Source organism: Carcharhinus amblyrhynchos, chromosome 27, assembly GCF_965287045.1.
Source record: "Carcharhinus amblyrhynchos chromosome 27, sCarAmb.v2.hapA, whole genome shotgun sequence".
Taxonomy (NCBI): Eukaryota; Metazoa; Chordata; class Chondrichthyes; order Carcharhiniformes; family Carcharhinidae; genus Carcharhinus; species Carcharhinus amblyrhynchos.
Window position 1 is genome coordinate 27,381,852 of NC_137350.1, and position 10,768 is coordinate 27,392,619.

Genomic DNA, 10,768 nt, shown 5'->3' on the forward strand with positions numbered 1-10,768 from the left:
GCAAAATTTGTTTTTCTTTAAAAACATGAAAGCTTGTGATGTCGTTCTGTCAATTAATTACGGGATGTTTGGATTTCTCTTTAAATGTGAATGATGTCTCACAGGATTGTAACAGTGTGCAGACAGGAAAGATAGAACACAAAACATCACACTTCATCAGGTTTACACCTTGTTGATAAATATGATGTGGAGATGCTGACATTGGACTAGGGTGGGCACAATAAGAAGTCTCACAACACCAGGTTAGAGTCCGACAGGTTTATTTGGTATTATGAGCTTCCAGAGCACTGCTCCTTCATCAGGTGAGTGATGAAGGAGCAGCACTCCGAAAACTAATGATAACAAATAAACCTGATGCTGTGAGACTTCTTATTGTTGATATATAGGATTCTACCTATCAGTGAAAATCTTTGAGCTAACTTGGGCAATATGTTATCAAACACTAAAACTGAATAGCTTTTATAGGATTTTTTGTCAAAGAAACTTCCTTTCTATAATATTGTATTTTTTATTTTTCAGGATGAAACACCAATGCCTGCAAAACTGAGCCTTAGCAAATCCGTAAAAGAGCACATGAAAGCACCAGAGGAAACTGCTGAAGGAAAAGAACTTGTGACCAATGAGAACCACCCTGAAGGCGAAACAATCTCACTCTCCTCTGATGAAGAGGTGGAACTTGAAGTCATTGAAGAAGAAACAACAGCAGTCCGCCTGAAAAGAAGCAGCATGAAGCGTATGGATGACTTCAAGAAAGCATTCTCTAAGGCGTCAGTGGAAAAGGCTAGGCAACAGACAAGAGAAAATCTGCAGAAGACCCGGCTGAGAACAAAGGAGAGCATGGAGAAGACCAAACAAGTAACAAAGGAAAACCTGCAAAAGACAAAGCACACATTTGAAAAGAAAATGAACAAGCTCGGCAACAAGATAGTGACACAAGAAAGGAGGGAGAAGATTAGGGACTCAAGAGCAAGGCTGAAGAAGTCCTTCACACCAGATCATCTGAAAACAGCGAGATGTCGGACAACCGTCTACAGAATTCCGCCATTTACGTTTTGGGTTAAGAAAATGAGAGATGGGGATGTGGTGGTGCAGGAGGTGGAGATGATGGAAGGTCAAGGGGAGGACCACATGATAGAAAATGAAGACAACACTGAGCTTCTCATTGAAGAGATCCCTGAGGAATCACTAGAGGAAGATAGAGATTCAGAGGAGACCGAGCTCCTTCTGCTTCAGAAAAGAGGAATTGAGTAATGACTTTGTTTAGTGGAAGTGACGTCATGTGACTTGCTAGTTGGCTAAAGCAAACAAACCTGAATGCAGGAGTGAAAAGTTTTGGGAATAGATGATTGTCAAGTATGAATAAATTACGAAAAGAGTGTTCGGCAGCATGGTAATCCCCTGGTCTCAGTTATTCCAATGACTTATTACCAGTAAGCATTGCTTTGATCAGTTAAAGCAAGTCCTGTATCACCATCCCAGCTTAAGTACTAAACAGAATTCCATTTCCAAGTCATTTCAGTTTGAAGAAACAGCTGTCTAAAAGTATACTTACGGCTTTTAAATCAAAATTATGATTGCATTAAATGATACTCCAACATGAGGTGGATCAATCTTGTTCTCAGAAATGAAAAATAAATCAGCAAAGTTAATACTTACTTTCCAAACGAGACAGAAGTTGTAATCATGAGGATTCTGACAACTTGAGTATTATGAAAGATTTTAAAGGCAGTGGCCGGAATTTTCCAGCACCTCCACCCCAGCAGTGGGCTGGGATAACTCGCCACTGGCTACGGGAAGCATCATCCAGTCCCACCAAAGTCTACTGTATTTACCAGGACTCACTCACCATGAACCTGCAGCAGGGGTCAACTTCAGTAGGACTGGAAGATCCCACCGCGAGAAGGGCTGGACTTTTCCAGCCCAAAGAGATTTTTTCCCCCACTATTAATAGCTTAATACAGATGACTATCAACCACATTTTCTTTCCTTTTGGAATTCATATTCTTATCTTATTGATTAATTTTCCCAAGAAACACAAGACACTACCTTGCACTGGCCAGCTTCATCAAACAATAATAAGCTCACAAATATTAGTAAACATATGTACAAAGTGAGAAGCTATTTGCTTTGTTTTCTCGTTGGCAACAGATATTGGGATGAGGTCTAGTAAAACATTGCCATCAAGAACTAAATCATCAAGCAGCAAGGCAGGATTTAACATAGCTTCATAGCCTTTCTCACCTGAAATTAGATTATATTAGCTGATGGTAACATGTGAAAATATGGACAAAGTGTTGACTGATACAACACAGACCAAGGCAAAGGCTAAATTAACTTTGTTAGAGGCCAGGAGTAGACTTGATGCTTCAGGATGTGAAAGGAAGGCTAGAGAATGGAGAATGATTCAGAAGATTGCTGTGCATCATGTTGCTATGGCAATGGAATTTGTTAAAAGTAGGACAGAATATTGCTCTTGCCAACACGCAAAAATGAGAAACTTCGCATGGCGTCAATGCTTTTGTCTATATAGAATGAAACATGTTCTGCATTCATCACATAGCTGGCATATCAATTACATGGCTCATCGTACCTTTGCAGTTTTGTTTAATTTGCTTTTATACACAGTAACCATAGTAATAAGCAGAGGTATAATGCCTTGCATGTTACGGGCATTAAAACCGCATCACTACTATATAATAATTCATTTTAAGAATTTATAGATATAATTACACAAATTTCCTGTAGCAGCTACTTACAAACCATAGAAATTAGTTGATGATATGTCAAAGTAACTTTTTGATTTCTGCAACAGAGGTATTGAACCATATCAAAATATTTCTTCAATCTATAATTTTACAGACAAATCTCCTATACTACAGTTTTTTAATTACACTCAGTATTATGCAAGGTTATTTTTACATCTATCTAGAATATATTAAAGATCTTATATCTGCGCATACTGTTATCTTTTTGCTATGAAAAATTCCTCTCTGTTCTCATTTATAATGATTTCTATAAATTTGTCCTGCTGCAATGATAGCTCCCTGCCAGTAGAAGTTATGTGGCATCACCCCTGGCAGGCAAGTCTAATCACAACATGACAAGTTTACATTGGCAATGGCCACTATAAATGTGTGCAGAAGAATTTATAATGAAATTATAAAAATAAAGAAGCACGCCTACATTCATAGAGATATAGTGCACAGAAACAGCCCCTTCAGCCCAATTTGTTCATGCCGACCAGGTTTCCTAAACTGAACTGGTCCCATTTATCTGCATAAGACCCATATCCCTCTAAACCTTTCCTATTCCTGTATCTGTCCAAATGTATTTTAAATATTATAATTTTATCTGCCTCTACCATCTCTTCTGGCAGCGCATTCCATATTCACACCACCCTCTGTGTCAAAAGATTGCGCCTCAGGTCCCTTTTAAATCTTTCCCCTCTCAACTTAAATCCGTTAGTTTTGGACTCTCCTACCCTGGGGTAAAGACCTGGCTATTCACCTTATCTAAGCCCCTCCTGATTTTATAAAGCACCATAAGGTCACCTCTCATCCTCTGATGCTCGAAGGGAAAAAGACCCAGTCTACCCAGCCTCTCCTTATAATCAAACCTACCAGTTCCAGTAACATCCTTGCAAATCTTTTTTGTACCCTTTCCAGTTTAATAACATCCTTCCTATAACAGGGCAATCAGAATTGTACACAGTACTCCAAATACCTAACAGTAATCCAAATATCTAACTAGCTATTTGTTGCATTTATACCATGCGTTCCAGTGGTCTTTAACTTTCCAGTATATGTACCTATGCCCATCTTTCAGTCAATGCACCACACTGATTTGCAGTGGTCCAACGTGCTTTGATACCTTTGCATCACACAGATTCCTGTTTAAAATTAGATTAGCTTTAATGTTATGATTTTATTTCAATGCAGTCATGTATGAATGAAAAACAAGTGTTGCAAAGTTCTGTTCCATATTTGTATTTTTCAACAAAATCTAAATTTCCAAAATGTACATTTCCACCAATTGTCAATTTGAGTCTGAATGCAAATCAGTAAATGGATAACATGGATATGGTAAAGCATATGACTGTATCCTGGAGATCAGCAGGAAATAAAGCAGATATACAATATCTGTATTTAATAAACATAGAAAAACAGAATTGCTTTTTGGCTTATAATTTTTCAAGACAATAACAGTGTTATTTACAGGCGACTTTAACTCATTGCCATCTATATATTGTATTTTTAATGTTGGCAAATACTTAACAATTCATAATAAAAAACAATCTAATATACAAGAGGTCATTGTTTGTGGGCTTGTATTATTCCTTTGTGTTAAGGTATCTAAGGTAATATGATCATCATTTTTTCACAGCATGCAGTAAAAGAGCTATGATGTACAATGGATTTAACATGGTAACTGTAGAATCATAGAATCCCTACAGCGCAGAAGGATGCCATTCCACCCATCAAGTCTGTACCAACTACAATCTCAGTCAGGCCCAATTCCCATAACGCCACACATTTGCCCTGCTAATCCCTCTGATACTATGGTCAATTTAGCAATGCCAATCAACCTAGCCCGCACATCTTTGAAGTGTGGGAGGAAACCCACGCAGACACAGGGAGAAAGTGCAAACTCCACACAGACAGTGATCCAAGGCCAGAATTGAATCTGGGCCCCTGGTGCTGTGAGGCAGCAGTGCTAACCACTGTGCCACTGCAACATGGCCCTTTTCTTATTTCCTAAAATTGATGACTTTTCACTCAATAAAATTCTCATATTTTTTCTCCTTCACTCCCACTCAACTAATATCGGGGTGCAATTCAATAGGCACTTTACATTTTCTAACCCTATTACACAAAGCAGCCACGATTTCCTGCATCCACCTAGAAATTCATAAAATATTCAAGCTCATTCAAATGTCACTTGAGGCACACACTGATGGAATCTGAACAATCTAAACAACAGACGATCATTTGTTGCAAAATTGTTGTCAGAGAACTTAACCGTTCTGTACCATGTGGCCCAATTCTAAAAATAACTATGTGGTCAAATTATCACCGAACCACTGAAGTGGTTTGTATGTTCCCCAGCTGGCCCTACATTGGAAAGAATAAATGGGTGCAGGTTAGTCAATGCGGACAACGTTTACAATATTCTATATTATCACATATCTATCTTCACAATCTGGCAAATAAACACTACTATAGGAATTTTCATTCTAAAGGACTTTGTTAGAACAATTCTGGTAGAAGTAAAGATTGTATTCCTTGGTGACAAGTTCAAATTTGTTGGAGAAAGCACCAATCAGCACAGTATAAGGTGAGACACAGATTAGACCCCATCCTACAAAAAACTTGATCTGCTGTCTACAATGACTGATGAAAAACCAGGGGAGGAATTTTCCTGTCCTTCCTGTCACAGGAATCATAGCGGGTGGGGGCAGATCACACAAAGGTCTGTTGACGTTGGATGGGATTTTCCAGTTTTGGGGTGATCGTGGTTGGAAAATCCCACCCCAGGTATGTAAAAGATCATAAAACATAGTAGCGGAAGTAGGCTATTCAGCCCATCAAGTCTGGTCCGCCATTCAAAGTGATCATGACTGATCTGATGTGATAATCCTCAACTCCACTTTCCCACGTTATCCTCATCGCCCTTGATCCCCTTACTAATTAAAAATCTATCTCCCAGCAAGTTAGAGGAGAAATGAGAGAAAATATTATGACCGGGCCAGTTTCTCATGCCTCACATAATGCTGAAGAGCATTATTGGTGGATACCTTGAAGCAGATAAACAAATACAAGACAGACCCAGAAAAAATGGACAAAATGAATGGAAAGTAGAAGAAACTGAAACTCTCAATAAATGGTCAGTCCAAACAGGGAAAAAATTGCACAACATTTAGCCAGCAAAAATGATCAATAACACTGATGTCTCTTTTTTTAAAATTGAAAACTTGAAGTTATTGTCCTATACTTCAAGCAGTTCTGTGCACTATATTTCAGCATAAAAACAGCTGATCATCATAATACAAGAACATTAAATCAACTGACCATAGCAGTCTCAAACTAAAAAAAATACATTCAACATCTTACCACGTGCCTTATTAAGGTTTGTTAATATCACTTACATTGCTAAAGTGAAGAGAAATATCAGATGTGTATTAATTGTCTTTGAGCATAAAAATAGGGGATAAATGTGTCTCTGGGTTGAGTGGGAGAAAGGCTGAATGACATGATCAGGCAGGGCACGAGGCTAGCCCATTGCACTGGGGGTGTGCTGATGCCTGCAACTGTAGTTTGTCTAGCTTAGGGTAAAGGGTCAGGATAGCCAATGAGGTTAAACTGAGACTTTACCTAATGCAATTTTTCAAAGTCATCTCAGCCTTTTGACATTAGATCAAACTCCAGAGGAGGTGCAGTGCCTCATCCTGTCAGCTTGGATCTTGTTTGATTGAGCCTAAGATGAGATGTAAAGCCTTGTCTTGTCAGCTTGGACCTAGTTTGTCCCTCATGTGGGAATCATGAGTGGACTTAATTTGAATCGGCTTTTTTGATTAGAAATAAAGTACTGAAAGGCATCAAAAAAAAAAGACCAGACACTAATGAGAAGCTCTGCATCTTGGTTTCTGCATCAATGGCCAGCTTGGACCCTGTTAACATATGTGACTCTATTCATTATGCCATTGAATGGTACCAGGGCCTTTGTGTTAATTGGTCCAGTGTAATGCTTCTGTGGACCAAAATGTTCCATGTTAATAGACAATACCATTTAAAATAAATAATGGATTCCATCTAACAGCTGCATGATCCTAGACCATTTACTCCTCTCAGGAGAAGAGAATATTACAATGAACATATGGCTCTAAAATGTGAAGAGCAAAGATCAACAGAACAACTGAGCTCAAAGAAACAATCGAACGACACATGAATGCCTTTTTGATGGGAGACAAACTGCCAAAAACGGGGAAAAAAAATCATCAGTTTTTATGGTTTCTACTGCATCAGACAAATATATTGCTGAGTTTAGATTCCTATGTCTTAGCTTAGCAGAGACCCTCAATGGAGAAAATGTAACTCCCTTGATTAGCAGCAAATTGTTCTGATCTATTTGTAGAACCACACTGAAGAAGAATACAGCTACAGGAACGTCATATGCAAATTCAGAATGAAAAATGAGCAAGGCAGGGTTGAAGGACAATAAGTCGATTCAAATAGAATTATTCCTATATCATGGAAATACAGGAACAGAATGAGGCTATCAGTCCGTCAAGCATGTTTTTCCATTCATCCAAATCATGGCTGATCTGTGACTGAACTCCATATGCGTGCTTTTGCTCCAGATCCCTTAATAGTTTTAGATAACAAAAATCTGTGAATCTAAGATTTAAAATTAGCATTTTAAAATTAAAATTAACATTCAAAGATGTGTGGGTTAGATGGACTGGCCATGCTAAATTGCCCATTAACGTCAGGGGGATTAGCTAGGGTTGTGGGGATAGGGCCAGAGTCGGATTGTGGTTGGTGCTAACTTGATGGGCCGAAAGGCCTCCTTCTGCACTGTACGATTCTATGATTCTATGAAAATTAACAGTTGATTAGCATCAATCCCATTTGTGGAAGAGAGTTCCAAGCTTCAATTACCCTGTGTGGCGGCATAGTCTCTACTTGCCCGAATGAGTCCACCTCCAACAACACTTAAAAAACTCATTACCATGCAGTCCGCTTGATCGACATCCCACCCATTAACCTAAACATTCACTGCCTCCACCACCGAGATGCAGTACACGCAATGTGTACTATATACTCGGTGCACTGCAGCAACTAACCAAGACTCCTTTGACAGCACTTTCCAAAACCCATGACCTCTACCCACAAAAAGAAAAAGGGTTGCAGACACATGGGAATTCTATAATTGGAAGTTCCCCTCCAAATCATTCAGCATCCTGACTTGGAACTTTATTGTTGTTCCTTCACCGTCACTGGATCAAAATCCTTGAACTCCCTTTCTAACAGCACCATGAATGTACCATAGAAACAGCCACAGTTCAAGATGGCGATTCCCAACACTTTTCAAGGTAATTAGTGATGGATAACAAATGCTGGATTAGCCAGTGATGCTCATATCTCATGAAAAAAGAGAAGAAATTTTACATGAAGAAATGTTCTGAAAGATCTGGCTCCAATTTTCAGCCCATGTCTCCTGGTCTTAGACTCTTCAAAAAGCAGAAATGGTTGCCTCAATTTAAGCTATCTGTTCCTCACAATATCTTTAAAATATTGATCAAGTCACCCCTCAACTTGCTGAATTCCAGAAAACATCCTTAGCTTGTGTAAATCTCTTCTTATTTAACCCTTGGGGTTCAGATACCATTCAGGTAAATATGCACTGCACTCCTTCAAAGGTCAATATATCCTTCCCAAGGTGTGGTGCCCAGAACTGCTCACAGTAATTCTCTGAGAGGATTCTCCGGCCACATGCACCCCAAGAACAGAAATTCACCGTCGGGCTCAATGGACCTTGAAATGGTGGGTCAAATTTTCTGTTTCGCCCCCTACAATTCCTGTATTGGGCAAGATAGGAGAGTTGCGGCCCTTGTAACCAGGGTTTTATACTGCTGAAGCATGGCTATATCCTTTAGTATTCTATTCCTCTAGGTATAAAGGTTAGCATTCCAGCTTCCTTTTTCATTATTCCCTGTACCTCTTCATGACATTTGAATGATCCATGTATCTATACCTCCAGATCTCTTTGGATCACCACTGTTTCCATCTTCTCCCTATAAAGGAAGTATCTTGTTCTAATTTACACTTGCATATATTGAAAGTTGCCACACTTTTGACCACAGACTGGAATCTATCATTGTCTCTTTGCAATTTTATGCTTCTGCCTGCACTGCTTGCAATGTTGCCTGCCTTTGGGTCATCAGAAAATGTAGATCAGTCACTTTCAAGCCCTCCATGTAAGTTATTAACATAATGGAAGGTTAGGCTCCAAAGCAGATCCTTGCAGGAAGCCTCTAGTCACATACAGTTATGGCGGTTAGCTTACTGTCATAACAGCATTTTGAATGACAAACCTTTTGCAACATCTTTTCTCAGAATAGATGTTTTACTTCCTTGTTCTGTCAAGTAACGTTACAGTCAGTTACCATTCCCAGAAGGTTGTCACGATGAAGTAGAGATTTTCAGGCTGTTGGCCAGGTCAGATCATCTGTCAACGTAATAATTCAACAATGATCAAGGTGAATAATTGAATTCTGATCACATCTTGGGAAATTTACATCTAGGTGGCCAGTAATGTGATTCAGTAATATCATCCCAGGGATGGCTGCTGCTGAAATCCTGGTTGTACCATCACCTAAAGTATTAACAATGCCTCATCATGTAGGTCCAGTTCAGTTCATTTTATTACCACTCGTGTCTGCAACACATGATGTATCAAGAGGTCAAGGCCAGAATACCAGCTGCCAGCAGTTAGTAAAAAGCTGCTGAATGAAAACATAAGGGGCAAGATTTTCCCTGTGGGCTTTAGCATCCTATCCCATGATCAGAAAACAGCAATGAATGGGGAACAGTCACTCATCTGTGATTTTCCCCAAATTGATCCATTAATGGCTAGCTGGTGGACTCACTGTCCAAATGCACTCTCAACGCTGAAAGGCAAAAAGGAGGACCTCCAGCTCAGCAGCAGGGTGCCATGGCAGGTAAGCGAGGGAGAAGCACTCTAAGATGCAGGTACCCTTTTGATCTGAATCTGGTGAACTGGTGCAGCAACAATAATCTCTCTCTCAATGTCAACAAAACGAAGGAGATTGTCATCAACTTCAGGAAGCGTAAAGGAGAACATTCCCCTGTCTACATCAATGGGGACAAAGTAGAAATGGTCGAAAGCTTCAAGTTTTTAGGTGTCCAGATCATCAACAACTTGTCCTAATAAAAACATAAGAACTAGGAGCAGGAGTAGGGCAGCTGGTCCTGCAAGCCTGCTCCACCATTCAATAAGATCATGGGTGATCTTTTTGTGGAATATGAGGTAGCCTCAATTGCTTCACTGGGCAGGGAATTCCACAGATTCACAACCCTTTGTGTGAAGAAGTTCCTCCTCAACTCAGTCCTAAATCTACCTCCCCTTATTTTGAGGCTATGCCTTCTAGTTCTAGTTCTAGTTCTACCTGCAATAGAAACAACTTCCTTGCTTCTATCTTATTTATTCCCTTCATAGTCTTATGTTTCTATAAGAGCTCCCCTCATTCTTCTGAATTCCAATCAGTATAGCCCCAGTATAATCGTCTCTCCTCATAAGCCAACACTCTCAACTCCAGAATCAACCTAGTGAATCTTCTCTGCACCCTGTCTTCTATCAAAATGGATGGCCTCACATTTACCAACATTGTACTCCTTCTGCCAGACCCTCACCCACTCACTTCAATTATCTATATCCCTTTGCAGACTTTCAGCGTCCTAGAACTAGAACTAAAAACCTCACAGTACAGAAACAGGCCATTCAGCCCATCGAGTCTGCACCGACCACAATCCCACCCAGGCCCCACCCTCAAATCCCTACACATATACCCAATAATCCCTCTAACCTATGCATCCCAGGACACTAAGGGCAATTTTTAGCATGGCCAATCAACCTAAGTGCACACTTTGATGTTCCACCCATCTTAGTGTCATCTGCAAATTTTGACACGCTACATTGATCCCCAACTCCAATTCACGTCTGTAAATCGTAAACAATTGCGGTTCCA

At 39.7% G+C, this 10,768-nt stretch overlaps 1 protein-coding gene across 1 annotated transcript in view; it reads left to right on the forward strand.

Annotated features, from left to right (window-relative positions):
- cavin1b (caveolae associated protein 1b) overlaps positions 1 to 4,308 on the forward strand; it is a 73,967-nt gene extending 69,659 nt beyond the window's left edge. Inside the window, exon 2 of the mRNA XM_080213407.1 lies at positions 520 to 4,308. Within this exon, the coding sequence (XP_080069533.1) occupies positions 520 to 1,251 (732 nt within the window). The 3' untranslated portion in view covers positions 1,252 to 4,308. The remainder of the gene's footprint in view (positions 1 to 519) is intronic.
- The last annotated feature ends 6,460 nt before the right edge of the window (positions 4,309 to 10,768 follow it).